The sequence below is a fragment of the Trachemys scripta genome, chromosome 2 (assembly GCF_013100865.1).
Source record: "Trachemys scripta elegans isolate TJP31775 chromosome 2, CAS_Tse_1.0, whole genome shotgun sequence".
Lineage (NCBI taxonomy): Eukaryota > Metazoa > Chordata > Testudines > Emydidae > Trachemys > Trachemys scripta.
In genome coordinates, this window is record NC_048299.1 from 81,656,022 (window position 1) to 81,673,006 (window position 16,985).

At 39.1% G+C, this 16,985-nt stretch overlaps 1 protein-coding gene across 40 annotated transcripts in view; it reads right to left on the reverse strand.

Moving 5' to 3' along the window:
- CLASP2 (cytoplasmic linker associated protein 2) overlaps positions 1-16,985 on the reverse strand; it is a 277,986-nt gene that overhangs the window by 66,651 nt on the left and 194,350 nt on the right. For 13 of the 40 annotated variants that reach the window (XM_034761059.1, XM_034761057.1, XM_034761061.1 and 10 more), the window contains 3 exons: positions 9,629-9,799; positions 8,448-8,555; positions 1,171-1,277 (listed from right to left, as the gene is read on the reverse strand). In XM_034761059.1, the coding sequence (XP_034616950.1) occupies positions 1,171-1,277; positions 8,448-8,555; positions 9,629-9,799 (386 nt within the window). Of the gene's footprint in view, positions 1-1,170; positions 1,278-1,968; positions 2,032-8,447; positions 8,556-9,628; positions 9,800-15,618; positions 15,646-16,985 lie in introns of all 40 variants that reach the window. The other 27 variants (XM_034761038.1, XM_034761043.1, XM_034761035.1 and 24 more) reach the window with 4 other exon arrangements.

The following is a 16,985-nucleotide window of genomic DNA, read 5'->3' on the forward strand; positions in this document are numbered from 1 at the left end:
TGTGGGACTGTGTCCATTTTGATAACATTCTAATGGAAATCAGGCACGTTTCCAATGGAAACCAACCTTCCTGTTTTTCTGCCACTTGTCTGCTGGGCTCCTTGGCAGCCCAGCTGGAGATAATTGTGGAGCCCAGACTTCCAAGCTCCTGGCTCCCAACCTTCAAGTCTTGCAGCTCTTTGGCAGCTCCCAGGTAGCTTGCCTAATGGGACACTGCAGAGCTGGGGCCTCTTGAGGAAGTGAGCTGTCAGTTCCCTGTCTGACCGATTCGCCACCTGGCCAGCTCCCCACAAAATATTTTAATTTTTTTTTACCCAATTCTGCTACAGAATGGAAATTTTTTTCAAAATCTAGAATTTTTCATGGAACAAAAATCTCAATGCTGTTTAGCTCCAGTAAACAGGTTCTTCATTTTTTGTATAACATGCAAAATACATTTAGATACTAGAAAGTATAGGATAAATATGATGTTACCAAGTTTATATGCATATATATTTATTTTCCTGTTGTGTTGTGCTAATTTACAAGGTAAACAGGTGTCCTATTATCCATGTTTTAATCGTTTTAAAGTTGTGATATCAATTTGACAGTCATTATCATAGCAAATCCCAAAAAGATCTCCTTGCAGACCGAGTACCATCTGGACTGATGAACTTGACAATAGATGGGAAATAAAACTACAGCCAAGTCTGTCTCTGAACTACAAGTCTGCCTTTTGTTCTACAGAGGTGCAATGGCAGAGCAACTTAACTTTCAACATTTGTTTTTATTTTTTAAGTTTCAATAGTTAACATAATTCTGAGCCAAAACATAGAAAATGGAAACCAGACCCAAAGAATCTACAATCTTGAGAAGATATTGGAACAGTTTCAGATTTTGGACACATCATTAATTTGCTTGTTCAGAGCTTTAGTTTTTATTCAAAGGGGAAAAAATTTCAATCACTCGTCTTGTATTACACTAGTTGTTCATGCTATCATTTAATCAAAATTCCACCTCAATGAGCTAGCTCAGGTAAACAAATGTAATTTCAACCCTAAGGAACTAAACTGTTTCACAGTTCAGAATGCCTATAAATACATATATGTAGATATATATAATATACAATTTAAGTGATCACACAATTCAAAGTTTTTAGTCTGCTTAAAATGATAAATGGAGGATTCTTACCAATGCATCTGCTACTGCTTCTTCTACATCAGAACCTGTGTTCAGAACTCTCATAGCACTAACTGATGATGACAATCTACTTGACTGACTGATCCCAAACCCTGTACCTGTCATAACAGAATAAGAAAATAATAAACATTTAAATCAGAATTGGAAAATAGAATTTTAGTCACTTAAAAAAACCCAACCAGAAGTATAGTAATTGGCAAGTGCTCTGCTCTACTTAATTTCATTTAACTGAAAAGTTAAAAAAAGAATTGATGTGGCAATTATCTGATTTGTATTTTTGCAGCAAAAGAATGGGAAAAATAAACAAACATTAATCAACGATTAAATAGAATGTCTGATAAATATTTGTACTATGAAAGAAAGGAATCAAGAGGCTCAACTGAGGCGTTTGCTCTACAGAGCTACTTTTCTTTTGAAGAGCACCTGTTAAAATATATTTATCATTTTGGGTTTTTTTAATTATTTTTTTAAATAAAAAGCAAAATATGAGGAGGAATACCAACAGCACTATGTTAGAGAACTACATGCATAAAAAGTGCTACAAATACCAAATAATGAGGAACTAAAATAAAGTACATCTGCCAGTAAAAATAACTGTAAATACATGGGGGGGGGGTTTTGACCTTGGGAAAGAAGTGCAATGTGTACACATCTACCTTGATTATCCAAAACACAAAACTCAAATTAATGTAAATAATAGTTTTTAAAAATGGATTGTAAGGAAAACCAAGTGGGAAAAAGGATCCAGGATGACTGCACAGATGACAGCAAAGTGTACTCATCCTTCACCTGTAGCCCCATATACTTCTGGGGTGTAGAGGGCACCAGTAGATCTGGAGTGATGCCTGGAAGCTGCAATAACAGGATCATATAAACCCTATCTATTATCATGGAAGCAACGTACAGTGATAACTGTATAGATAAAGAGAATACTTTTTAGGAAACAGATGTAGCATTATTGCATGAAATAGAACAAATTAACAGAGAAAACATGAAAAAGTTTCAGAAAACAAGTCCCTCAACTACATAACAAGTGGGTTATTGTACAGAAGTCAATTCATGCTGCAGAAAATTAAAAGCAAACATTCCCTTTTTTAATTCAAAGCAAAACACATATATACACCCCTATATGAGCCTTTCAAAACAGCCCACTGAGTCTGTATCTTAACTGCAAAGTTAACGTGACTTGTCTACGCAGGAGGGCCTAGCTTAAATGACATCAGCCACAATGCAAAATAATACTTGAGCTGCACAGAATAATTAGATTACTGCACAGAGTTACTGTATTAGCAGCTGACAAGTTGTGCTAACTTGAGCTGTAGCCTATACCCTTGAAAGGCTAGCTAATTCAAGCTAAAAGTACCACTAGGCTCAAATTAATGTTTTTTGTGCCTGGATTAAAAAAATGATTTAAAAAGGTTTATTTTTTTAATACATAACTTTTCATTTAATTTTAAAAAATAAAGTATTAAAAATAAACCTGTTTTATTTTCAAATTTAATTTTAAACCTCTATTAAGGCCTAAATTTACAATTATTCTACTTAAATAAATAAAATATATGTTACATCAATTAGCCTCTTCAAATTTTAATGAGATTAAAGAGTGCTGCTTTTTAAATTATATTTAGAATCAGGTGAAAATATCTTTAATTTCTGAAGTCAACTCAAGTTTTATAAATATGTCACAATGTCAGGTACTGCATTAAGGATCTGTATTATTTTCAGTCTTTACAATGAAGTGTATATTGGCACAGGATGAACCTCTCTAATCCGGCACTCCCTGGTCTGGCAACATCTGTGGTCCGGCATAGGTGATGACTTCCTGAGTGCTCCGGGACTAGAGCAGCCATGTGAAAAAATTAGTGGGTGCGGAGCATTCACCAGCACCAAGCTCCCCACTCCCTCCCCTGCCTCTCACATGCTGGTGGCCTCACGCTTGCTAACTCCTCCTCCTCCCTCCCAGCACTTCCGGAGCACCGCGAACAGCTGATTCACAACGTTCAAGCTCCGGGAAGGACTACGACGACCTGGGGCTGGGGGATGGGACCCCAGGTGGCAGCGGGGCCATGCTGGTGGGGGGGGGCTATGCTGGCCCACTGCCTGTGGGTGCTGCAGCACCCCCTACATACGTGCCTATGGAGACCCTCTGGCATTCTGCATTGACCTCCCGTGGTTCAGCAAATTCTCTGGTTCAGCACCAGTCAGGTCCTGAGGGTGCCGGACTAGAGAGGTACATTTTTCCAAATGTAAGTACTTTCAGTTACTAGTGTGCAGAAAAGCTTGTAACTTGTTCTAGTTTCAGTTTAGCTAGCAGGTACAATGAGAATATTTTCTTCATTTGGACTAGTTCATTCAAAGCTGAGAAACTGATTGGGAGTAGAAAAAGCAGGAAAGCTTGTTTTCCTCTTCCAATCTATCAATAAAAACAGATGGGAGAGGATGAGATCTACTAATTCTAAACATTTGAAGGACATGGGGCCAGACTGTCAAAGGTATTTAGGTTTCCTACGTGAGTTGAACCTACCCTACTTAACTGCTTTTGAAAATCTCACTAGGCACCTTTCTGCATCTTTAGGTGCCTAAATACCTTTGAAAATCTGTCGCCATATCCTTCAAGTTTTTAGGATTAACTTCCCTTGGAAATGAAACTTAAATACCTTCAAAAATCTGGCTCATGGTGACCAGAAACAATCCATCCAGGGCCGTCCTTAGGCATACGCAGCAGCCGAGGGCACCATGAAATTGGGGCACCAAATTGCCCCAAATTTCATGGTGCCCTAGGCAGCTGCGTGCTGCATATGGCAGCACCAGCTCTGGCGACTGGCCCTATCCCTCAGCCGCCGCCCCCCCCCTGCAAGGGGCGGGCTGTCCCTGGGGGCGGGGGCCCGGACAACTCCTTCCGCCCTGCCTCTTACCCTTTCCCCCTGCTCCACCCCCGGCCCACCCCCATTCCACCTCTTCCCCCCTGCACTCACCAGCAGCGGCAGGAGGCGGAGCAACCTGGCCCCAGCCTGCTCTACTCTGCCAGCTCCCAGCTGCAGCGCTCTGTTTCCCACCGCCAGTGAGTGCGGGGAAAGGATTGCCCCCCCGTACTCACTGGTGGTGGGAAGCGGAGAAACGTGGCCCCAGCCTGCTCTGCTTCCCTTGCCCTGGCCCCAGCCATGTCGCTCGGGTTGGGGAAAGGACCACCCCCAGCTCTCACCCGCAGCAGGAGGTAGAGTGCCACAGCTGGGAGCAGGCGGAGTAGAGCAGACTGGGGCCGGACTGCTCCACTTCCCACTGCTGCCGGGGGGTGGGGTGGGGGGAATCCCTTCCCCCAAGCTCCCTCCCCCTAGTGACACGGCTGGGGCTGGGGCGAGGGAAGCGGAGCGGGCTGGTCCCGGCCCCCCACTAATCCCCCCGGGCCTTTCTGGGCCTTTGGGGCTCCCAAAAGTGGCCCCCCACAGGTCCTGCCTCCCAGACCTGGGGGGGGGGGGAGAAGAGGTCTGGGGTCCCACACAGCCCTGGGGGTGGCTGCGTAGGGCACTCAAATAGCTAGGGAGGGCCCTGAATCCATCAGTTGACTAACTACAGTTAATACTTCCTTTCTTTAACTAATCAGTTTTAAACGCAAAATATGTTTTGATAAACTTACTTGTTTTTCTTATGTATCAACATAGTTAAGTAAAACTACCTTAAATAACAATTTAAAAATGCTGGTTTTGTACTATTTAAATTTAATTCACATTTCCATCCAAATATATCTTGACACCAACCCTGAGTAAAAAATTGTAATCGACTAGAAAAGAATTGTATCATTCACCATTTTCTAATTGTAAAAATTAAGAATCTGAACAAATGTATGATAAGCTATATAACTGATTAAATACATGTGTATAGATCTTGTACATCCTCCTGATTAGTAAGAAGTATGGACAAATTTACTGTAAAGGCTATATTTGGTTGCAAATCAGCATGTTTTAATGGTTATACAAACCAATGAGAATGAAAATAACTGAAGTACAAATGCAAAACAAGATTGAAATTAGTTATTAAATCAAGATTTCCTGCTTGCTGATTTAAATAATGAATAAAATCTGTGATTTAAATCAATCAGTCCTGGTATGGACAGGACTCGAGTTACTGGTAACATTCCACTTATAACCTGAGTTGACTTTACAGTGAAGACAAGCCCACTTAGTATGCAATAGATGACATTTTTATTGTAATTTTTGTAATCCACTAAGCAATGTTTAATATATTTTGCATCAATATAAATATGCTTACGTTATTTAACTATGAAGTATGTTTTTTTCTCCCCCACTAACTATATTATTGGATGCTTGGTTCTTTGGCAATCATATGCCAGCACACTCGACTAGACACTCAGCAGTATAAAAGACAACACAAAATCAATGGCAGCGATACATGCTATCTGCAGGGCTTTGAATACATGCAATAGTGGGACCAATTTCTCTATAATTTCCACTGAAAATTCAGTTCTTCCACTCAAGATATGAATTAAGAGCTCATAATATCACTAGGAATACTATTTAAAACAACCTCTCTCCCCACAATTATATAAAACAAGCAAGCCAAAATATGCTAATACTTGGCTATAACATATTATAACAGGTAAAGTTGACGTTATTCCACAATCTCTTCTTCAAGAGTGCTCTTTGTGCTCCTGATATTATAATGGACCATCTCTAATTATTTAATTTAGTTATTATTCTACCAAATTTTTAAAGATTTGTTATAATGAAAAATGTTGAAAAGGATTAAGAAATAATGTACTTTCTGGTCAAAGGAAGTTAGAAAGTAATCTTGAAAATTATAAATCTTTAAAATTAACTGTATATCATAAATCAATATTCAGTTGCATATAAATCACTTGTTTCTCAGGAGCAGTGAATTAAAATAGGTGCCCCCCTGCCACTTCTTTGATATCAGCATCTGTAATCCCTGTGATGTGAGATTACAAAAAGGTTTATACACCACACATAGAAATGGCATAAACTTGGGACATTATGCAAACAAAATATTCTTTTTTGGGAGCCATTAACAACAGTCTACAGTTGTAAAAGGGTTATATGTAAAATTGTCACAGACATTATATAAAAGAAAACTAACAACTGAGACAGCTGATTTACTTAGTCTACATTGCACTGGAATCAGTGGAAAATTCAAGACCATAGTCTGCAGAATTGTTTAAAGAAATAAATTTAACAATAGACTAATTATATGGAATAAGACAAACTGACTTAACTAATCACTAGGGAAATTTGAAAACAAAGAAATCAGGAAATAGAAAGGTAAGAAGTCCTGTGATATTTATTTCAGGAACATACATTTTTACTAAATCTTGATTTCCATAAGGGTTATTTTACATTCTTGATACAAGCAACAGATACAACCTACTCGTGGTATTTGGCATCTGAACACAGAGGTTAAAAACTTCATTAACAACAACAAAAGTAACATTTCAAGTAACAGCTGTCCCAGTAACCCAATGTCTAACAACAACATTATGAAGTTATTTTAATAATGGTGTTTTAAAAATATGGAGCATTTGGCTTGGCATAACACGTCAATCATATACAACATGCAAGCAATTAAACTTTTCAAATTCAAGCTGCAGAGTAGCAAAAGAAGCACAGAAGTATCTGAAAACACACTTTTTTTTTTAAAACAAATACGTAGGACACCACAGAACCTATAAGAGCTGACTAGTGGATCTTATATAATGTGCTCTTTCATTAGGTTTCCTGATTAAATAGCATCTGGTTAAATTAGCATTAGATACTAAGACCGCTTCCATTTATTTACTCAACTCTTTGCCAGTAAAAATAATGCTGAAAGGTGCAAACTGCCTTCACAGCCCAAAATAAGGATCAGACTTTCAGATGCTAATTAGGAATATTTACTCTATTTTCAACACTTTGAGGTTGAAAATAGAGTAAATATCTTAATATTCTGGGAGTGAGCTGAGGAGTTGGAAGCAAGGTATCTTTGCTGTAGACTATACTGAACTGGGAGGAAATAAAAAAAGGCACTAAAAATCTATTATAAATTCATACAAAGTAGGTAAATTTCAAATAGAACCTTCAAGTGATACATTTTCTACTTTACAGAAGGAGCCCCAAACCAACTAAAATTATCTTTTCAAGACAAGCTTGCTACCTAAATCATAGGCAACTTTCAACCAGATAAAATGATTTATGATTAGAAGCTACTGATTTTTTTAAAGCCAACTATGTGATTCCTGTACTTCCGTTTGAGTTTTGTAAATACTTGTCAGTTTGATACTTGCAAATATTTTAAGTGTCAGGCCAGTAAATTGCAGTATTGCATGTGAAAACTGTGTAATTGTTGACAGTAGCTCTAGGAAAGAAGTCTGAAGTATCTGTGGTTGTGCAAATCTGAAATGTAAAGAAGTTGCCAACCTCCTCTCCCCCATATAGCGACCTATGTTAAATGTGTGTTATCCTGTTTTTGAGACACAAAGTAGGTTTCAAAACTGGATTTAGGTTCACCCACTCTGACAAGGGCCCTTACTATTTGCTTCCATTTATTTCCAAAAAAATGTAGACTATTCTTACAGCGCAAATCTGCTTTGAAAAATGACTGCATGAAACTGGCATCTTCTAACTCAATGGATCTGCTACTAATCTGCACTGAGATTCATACTGACTTACTTCAGTGACAAAAATAGAATTAAAAATTTTTTTTTTTACTTCTATTTACACTCTCACTAGCGTGACAATATAGCAATATTTTTTCTTTTCTATCAATAGAATTGTTTAGTAACTGCCCTATAATTCCTATTATTCCTGCAATATAAAACCAGTTATCAATCCGATCTATCTGATCCAGGGAGCAGGAAGAAAAACCCAGGTTTTGAGCTCAAGCAAACCTAGTCACAGTTAGTTTTTTATTTATATGCATTTCATATTGAAATCAAGACAAAAACATGTAATCTTACAACGCCATTTTTACAGTCACTTTTCTGAGCAGAACTGCCCTTTTTAAAGCCTCAATCTAGGAACTGTGTGGTGAGGTTATCTTCCCAGGTTCTTGGTGTAAAGGATAAGACTAATACTAGTGTGGCATTTACTTTTTTAACATGCATTTCATTCACACATTGATCAATACTCCAGGAAACTAAATGGCAAATGAGTGCAAAGAAAATGGTTACCTACAATAAGCTAAATGAAGAAGGCATGGGTTCATTAGATGCAGATAATGAAAGGCATAAATAGGCACAATGAAGGTCTCCAAGTACTTACCAAGGGGTGGAAAAGAGCGGACAGGGCTTGTGTCCCTGCTACTTTCACGGCTGGCCTCCCGACTGCACCCCTGACTCACACTAGGTCGAGGAATGCGGCTGCCTCGTGCTAGTATGATTCAGTGTACAGACAAACAGCAGCACAGAAAGGGAGAAGACACAAGAAAAGTTGTAGTTTTAATGTAATTTTGTTTGTGCAATAAATCAGATCAATTATGTATTTCTAAGAACAGACGTTGCCTCTATTCATGTAGCATTACAGTATTATCTTCTGACATTTTATGAATTTGACGAATTGCACTAAATGCAGCCAGTTCAGATGAAAGTATCTTCGCCACAACATAAACTAACGTGAATTTGGAACCTCTCTAAAGAAAGTTGAAAAAATGCTTGAAAAGGATGGTAACTTTTTTCAGATTATAGTTGAAACATTAATCAGTACAGCCTGTGAAGAACATACAAACAGAGTAGTTCATTCAATAACTTACTCAGTTTAGTTCCAGCTAATCTTTCTTTTTTAATGTGGAAATAAATGTTGCTTTTGCTACACTAGTGTACAGTACAACAATCTATTTAAAAAGGGGGGAAATAATTCAGTTTAAGGTAAGGTAAAACTAAATAAAAATACTATAGAAAACCAGCTTACGGATAGCAGTAACCTCGGTTTTATTGATTGACATATTTCAAGAACGTATAGATAATTGAGTTATACCATGAGGCTGTACTTGGGGGAAATATGAAGCATAATACATTCATTTTTACCCCCCCTCCCCACACACACTATAAAACAAGTATTTCAAGGACTCTAATTGTCTTGATGTCTTCTTCCCAGTTTTCAGTGTTTCCAGGCTGCCATAAGGATTTTGAGGGTTCCCAACAACGTTGGATTTTTATAGGGGCTCCTATTCACTTGCTCCTTCCACACTTCCTCTTCTTTGCTTAAGAGTAAGCATGGAGCATAGATCAGTGCATTCAGAGAACAGCAAACTTCATAGTCCTACCTTAAATTTGAAACTGTTGCAAATCATAGGCCTCCCTTGGGAGTTGGCTTTGCAGGTCCCCAGTCCGATTTTAGAGTTTCAATTATATGTTTTCCAGCCCCACCATCTGTAACTAGGCACCAAATGCATACAGTAACATCATCTGTAAAGAAACCTAAAAAGGTTACTTGATAGTTCTTACCTACTGATAATCTAGAAGGACTTGCTTCTCTACTGCATCCTTGGCTTCGTGGGATCTTGCTCCGTTTTTGTGCTGTTGCTGGATTGACTAACACTCTCTGAACCCCTGTGTTCATAGTTGAAAGTGCAGTTGTAGTCAAAACTCTTCCAGGAGATCCAGATCGACTACCAGCTGAAGGCAAAATAAGTAAAAATAAATAACTTCAGATAAATAGCGAGGATAAAAAAACAGAAAAACAACATGTTTGACTGAAATGGTTTGAAAAAATAGTTTGGAAGAACTTACAAGATAAAATATAAAATTTGAGAAAAATCTGTAAGATCTACATCTAGTTTTAAAAATAAAGCACCTCTCACAAGGTATAGGTATAAAAATATCCCTGCAAGTCTGAAAACTCTTATGGTATTTAGGACTATATGAGCACCATAGCAAGCAATTGTAATCGCACACCAAAAATATTATTCCTTTCACTAGTATTTACAAAAGCATCCAATATTCCCGAATGTGAAGATGGAGAGGTTACTTACCTTACAGCAATTTGAGTTCAAGAGGTTTTGTCCCTATGGGTGCTCCAACATAGGATGTATGCAAGCCCATGCATTCTCGATTGGAGACTGCAACGTAGTATCTGTGAGCCCATGCCTGTACAAAGCAGTTCCTCCTGCTCTGAACGAGTGCAACTTGAGAGATGTCAGCCCGCCACCACTCAGTTCCTTCTTGACAGCGAAGCTGAATTCCACAGCAGAGGGGAAGGAGGGCAGGAGGTGAGCACATTTAAGGACAAAACATCCCAAAGAACTCAAGTTACTGTAAGGAAGTAACCTTTCCTTCTTCTTCGAGTATATGTCCCTATGGGTGCTCCATTGTAGGAGACACCCAAGCAGCAGCTCAGTGAGGAGATAAGTCCAGAACACACACACAAAAAAAACCCCATCACCAAATGAGTTATCTTGGGAAGCAGATAAAATGAAGCAATGTTTGGCAAAGGCATGGAGAGAAGAGCAAATAGGAGTCCTCCAGATTTCTGCTCTGGCAACATCCTTCAGTGAAGTTACAGATCTGGACTGAGCACTAATGGAATGTGCTGTTACTCTGTGAACACCAGCATTTTCCGAGCAGGTCAAGATGCATTCAAAACCCACTTAGTTTGTGTGGAAATCGGTTGATCCTTCATCCTATCTGCAATTGATACAAATAGTCTGGGAGATGCCAAAAATGGTTTAGATAGAAAGCAAGGGCCCTCCTAACATTCAGTGGACAAAGGTTTATTCTCTGGAGGCACAAGGTTTGGGCAGAAAACTGGTAGGTGAATTTCCTGGTTAATCTCATATTCCAAGGGAGGAATATAACATCTGGGAGGAAGCAAGGATAGGGATGTAATATAATCTTGTCTTTGTAGAAGGTGGTACATGCTGGGTCCACCATGAGATCTTCCCACTCCCCCATTCACTTTGCTGAGGTGAAGGCAATTAGGTACAAAATTTTGGGGAGAGAGAGCAGGTTGCCATTGGTTTGAAGGGGGATTTTTTTTTAGGGCATTCAAAGTCAGTTGAAGTCCCACAGGGGAGCCAGCTGTCGAATGGCAGAAGCAAGCTGTATATGCCCTGAAGAAATCTGATTGCTATAGGGTGTGGCAAAGACTGAGGCTAGGTCTACACTACCCGCCTGAATCGGCGGGTAGAAATCGACCTCTCGGGGATCGATTTATCGTGTCCCGTCAGGACGCGACAATCGATCCCCGAATCGGCGCTCTTACTCCACCAGCGGAAGTGGGAGTAAGCGCCGCCGACAGAAAGCCGCAGAAGTCGATTTTGCCGCCGTCCTCACAACGGGGTAAGTCGGCTGCGATACGTCGAATTCAGCTACGCTATTCACGTAGCTGAATTTGCGTATCTTAAATAGACTCCCCCCTGTAGTGTAGATGTACCCTGAGAAGCCTGATAGATGAGTGGAAGGCTGTGATGGTGACAGATGTACTCTGATAGAACTCATTGAGAAACCCTATGTCTTTAATTCAAACAGGTAGCCCAGGATGTTAGAAAGCAGAACTTCCTAGTCTTTAGAAGATGTGAGGGAGCACAATGATTGGAAGTGCTTGCACCTTTGCAAGCAAGTATTATGAGTACTAGGCTTTCTACTAGATAAGAAAACTGACTGAACTCTAGCCAAAAAGGTCAATTCCATGCTTGAGAGTCACTGAGCAGCCAGGTTCTCAGATTCAGAGAGAAGGGGATGGGATCGATGAATACCTGTGCCAATAGGTCTTTTGTAATAGGAAATCTGAGGGGTGTTACCTTCCCCAAGAGGTGGATGAGGTTTGAGTACCACACCTGTCTCAGCCAAGCAGGTGATACGAGGCTAGCTCATGCTCCTTCTCAGTGCAGCTTGAGAAGAGTCTTGAGGATTAATGATATAGGTAGGTAAGCACAAAGAAGGGTACAAGGCCATGTTATCAGGGCATTCCCCAGAGAGTCATAGCTGTAACTTCCATTGCAGTAGAACAGGAAACATTTCATTTTGTTCAGGGTAGCAAAGAGGCCTACCCCAGTATACCTCAGGTCGGGCAGATCCTGTGGAAGACAGAGTCCTTGAATTCCCATTCAAGATCTCGCCAGAAGTGCCTGCTCAAGGAGTCTGCGATTGTATTGTGGAGACCTGGTAAACAGGCTGCCGACATTTCTATCTGATGAGAGAGAGACCAGATTCCAGCCTTAATAACTATGCACATAAGGACTGGGGTCTTGCTCTGCCCTGGCAATTGACTTAATACATCTCTACCCTATTGTTCAGCATTACTCTGAGTGACTTTGTATGGTGTGAGAGAAGTGTTGGCAAGCATATCAATCTGTTTTTAACTCCAGACACTGGTTTGGAGCACTGATTTCTGTGCTAAGTCTCCCTGTAGATGAGCTCCCATCCCAGAGATGCGTCTATTGTGAGGCTCTTCAAAGGTGCTGGATACAAGAATGGGGTTCCAATATAGCCCTTCCATGTGTCCTTCCATCATGTAAGACAGTCCAAAACCTTCTAAGGCATTGTGATATCTTAGGAAAGGCTATGTCAGTTTGGAATATACGCTGTCCTTATCCACGTATAGATGCAATCTGAGGTGCATCCTCACATGGGGTGTCACATACCTGGAGGCTGACATGTGGCCTAAGACCTACAGACAAATTCCCACTGTTTGTGGGCTGCACTGCAATGTTGAGCTTTGGTTGGATAGGGTGAAGAATCTCTCCTCAGTAGGTAGGCTCTTGCTGTTGTGAAGTGCAGAGTAACTCCTATAAAGTCTCCTCTCTGTACTGCAGATAGTGTGTATTTTTTGTGGTTGATGCGGAGTCCCAAAGACGGGAATAGTGTTTAATGGTCTGGACATTGCTGCCTGGACCTCTGTCCACCAACTCTTGGACTTCCTCTAGTGGGATTTGAAGTGAATCCACTAGCCTTTTCATGAGATCCTGGAAAGCTAAAATCATCAGCATAGGAGAGCAGTGGTGGCAATAGCACCTCATCTGGAGATGAAGAGGACTTCAGAGATGAAGGTGAGATCTCAGCCTAGACTTTTGCTCCTCCTGTACACGGTTTTATCGTCCAGGGCTGTAAACAAGTCAGCAACTGTGATTGAGGCAGTCTGCAACATAGAACCTAATGTACTGGGACTTGGAGGGGGAGAAGCATACACCTCCAGAGCTAGGGCAAGTTCTATTAACAGGAGCTTAAGTCTAGTCTCCTGTTCTCTTGGATCTGCCTTTGAAATCCAGACAGACCTTGCATTTAGAAGGGTTGTGATTTGTGAGAGTCCCCCCAAACACCGCAGGCAGCTGGAGTGTCCATCAATATGGGGAAAGGGCTTGTGGCAAGTCTCAACCCCTGGTTCCAACACAGAACAAAGATCGAAGAAGAAGAAGAAGAACAAGGGAAGAAATTCTCCTGCCCCCAACCAACATAACAGTTGCTATGCAAAATAAAGGTAACAATGAAAATAGATAAACTAAAAGAAATTACTAAAACAAATAAATGAAGTAAAGAATTCACAAAGTGAAGGTGGGAAGCTGAATACATCAGACTCTTTCGAGCCGCAAGTGGCTGAAAAGGAACTTTGTGATGGCAGGCTTGCAATTCCTTATGTTCCCTGTTCAAAGCACAAGGCACCTCTCTGCGTATGCCCACGGACACTTCACAGTCTTTGATTGAGAGCGCACAAGCATATGCACATCCTATGGTGGGGCACCCATAGGGAATATATAGTAGAACAACAACTGTGTGTTCATTTTAAAAATTATATGGGACTGTTGGTCACATATTGCAATTTGTGAACCACCAGTCATTAAACCAAATAGATAATTTTGTTCTGTAACATCCCTGGACTGATCACCTTGATTTTCATAACACAACAAATAACTATTGTATTTTCTAAACATGTAAAAGATGAAGTAGGCCCTGGTATTTCTTCAAATCCTACTCTCTTGGAGCCCAATCCTCTAACACTGACTGTAGACAATGGAAAGATTCCCACTAACTTCCATGGAAGTTATTCTAAAAATTCAATTAAGAAAGCTTTTTTAAAACTACAATTTTCAACCTTTGGAACATATTATGAAAAAACACACCTGATCAAGATGTTAAAATTCTTTGTTGAAGTATCTTAGCAAATTTTATTCATAAAAATTATACAATTTATTAGAAATTTGATCTTTGATTTTAGCATATTACATCCATTGGAAGAAATTGGTCACTTGTACCTAGACTATCTTCATCCTTTGAAGTTTCAGCTGTGGATATCTTACATTTTAATACCTAACAAATGGTCCATTCATATCCCTTACCGATACTCTAATTAAAACTGTATTTTATAGCAATAATCAGTTTAATTATATGTCATTGTTGCCAAATGCAGAATAAAAATAATTTCACCTAAAAATCTTAATTAAAAAGCAAAGCTATTTTTAACCAAAATCAGCTCAATGAAATGAAGCCTATAATAATTTTCCTAGCCACATTTAAAAGAAGGAAACAGTGTAAGCATAGCAACGCTGTAAGATGTCTATCAGCTTAAGTAAGTTTCATAGTACTCCTACATTACAAGGACTACCAGTGTCAACCAAAAAGCAAAGATGCTCTAACAATAAAAAGTCCACAGGCATATTTTCGGACCACAAGATCATTAAAGCTTGATAGAAAAGAAATGACTGAAAAAATGTGTGGGGTGGTGTGGGGGTCCCGCGCAGAGGGAGGCGGGAAACTGAAAACAATGCGCCATGCACAGACTATATGATTTGTTGGTTGAATTGAGACTTGAAATGATTATTTAGCAAAATGCCCTTTTCTATCTATGGGCCTATTCAGCAAAAATGAGACATGCAATATTGTGCAGCACAGAAGTCATGAACCTAGTTTCTGTTACGGAGATGAAAAGCAGACATTTCTACTAGTTTTATGTAGTTTTGTGAGAATTAAGAGCTCATGCAGACCTTCTGCATATCATTCAGCCCATCCCAATTAATTCAGAAAGACCTGGCAGAATATAGAATAACTGTCCTCTGTACTAGAGAATTTCCAGCAGATTCCCTGAAGAAACTTGCAGAACCTGATAATCCTTTACCCTTCCCCTTCGCTAAATGCAAAAAGCGTGCTTGATCAATATAAAGTTATATACATCACTCTGCTACTTCTAGATGTTTGTTACATCTGGTTGACCGCTACTGTGGGGTACACTTGACTCGCTGAACCGTTCACCTTACACACAGTAGCATGAGCAGTTGCAGGTCTAAATAATCGGTGCTATTTTGATAGTGGAAGAAAAAAAATTACAAAGATGATACTCCACAATTACAAAGAAGAAATGTTTTTCCTTCTCAGAATTACATTAAATTAAATAGTTGTAGGACCATGGAAAGTGAGCTGGAATTTCTGCTGAATAGGGTCCTATGTTAGGGATATGTAGACAAATGATCAAACAACAATGCACACACAAATTTTAAGAGTCTTACCACCAATGGGGTTAGCAGACTGTGATCCTGAACAAGTGTAAAAGGCAGGATTAGGGTAAAGGTTTATAATCCATGAAGAGGGAGGGAGCAGAGCAGATTAAAAATGGATGGCAAATGGAAACAAGAAAGCTTTAGTCAGTTCACACAGGAGAAAAAAGCCACAAAAGGGTTATGCGAAAAGCAATGCATTTTAGTAGCTTCCACAACTAAAGAACTAGGTTCGGATGCTTGTGTACAAATCAGATGAAGCAAAGCTGCAAAAGCAAATTACAAGTTTCCATCTTTCTAACTGCAGAATACTAAAGAATTACATTATTTTCAATTAAATAGGAACTCAACTTCCAGAATATTTTCAAGTAATATTAGACTGCAAAAAAATAAATATATAAAAGCTGAAGACAGCAATTTTCATGAAAGGCCACAAACATTTTCTTATTCAAGACAAAAACAATGATGGAAAATTTGGTTGGGAGTGAGGTGATCAAAACAGCTCCGAAAAGGGAAGCACAGGTACTGGAACACATTTGTAATCTGACAAGACACTTTCAGATAATAATTATAAAAGGAGTCAAAATTTTTAGACCTAACTAAATTTTGTCATTCTAACTTTCTATTATTTCCTTTATTATAATCCATCTGAGGGAAAAGCAAAATAATGTTTTTTCAATCAGAAAATTTATTCTTTTTCTCTAATAGAGATAAACATAGTAACACCATGCAAACCCTAATAAATTAGCCGGAACCAAATTGAAAACAAGAGTAGCAACTTTTCTATTCATGACTTAACTGCAATACAGATCTGTATAAATGTATTTAATATGACTGTCTATTTACAAATAGCTCTGAGGGTGGGAGTAGGAGGAAAGTTCCTCCAAAATCCCTAGTTACAATTATGTATTTCCCCGCCCCCACAAAACTACCCAACCTTGCAAGTATCAGTCAAATATCCTAGCCTTTAAATACATACCCTTGAAACTTAAAGTACAGCTCTATCCCTAAATTATAGCACAATGGTTTCAGTTTCAAAAGAATTTATACTGCCAGATGAGACAATAATGTATTGTTTTAAAGTGACTTTTTTTTTTTTTTTTTAAATATGGAGACTTGGTCTAAGACAACAGAAGGGGAACGCTGTACTACAATTATTTGTAAGAAGTGGGAATCTAAGTCTAATATGTAACCCATTATAAAACGGTCTGACTAATCTGGAACTTTTCACTCAGTTTCATGTCAATAATTCTCATTTAAATTAGAATTTTAAAAAAATTATGCCACAAAATGTCAGGCACACTTGTGCTTCAGTTGCCCCTCCTGTCCACTTTTATTTATATTGGAGTTAGGAAAAGGTTCAGAGAAGAACAACAAAA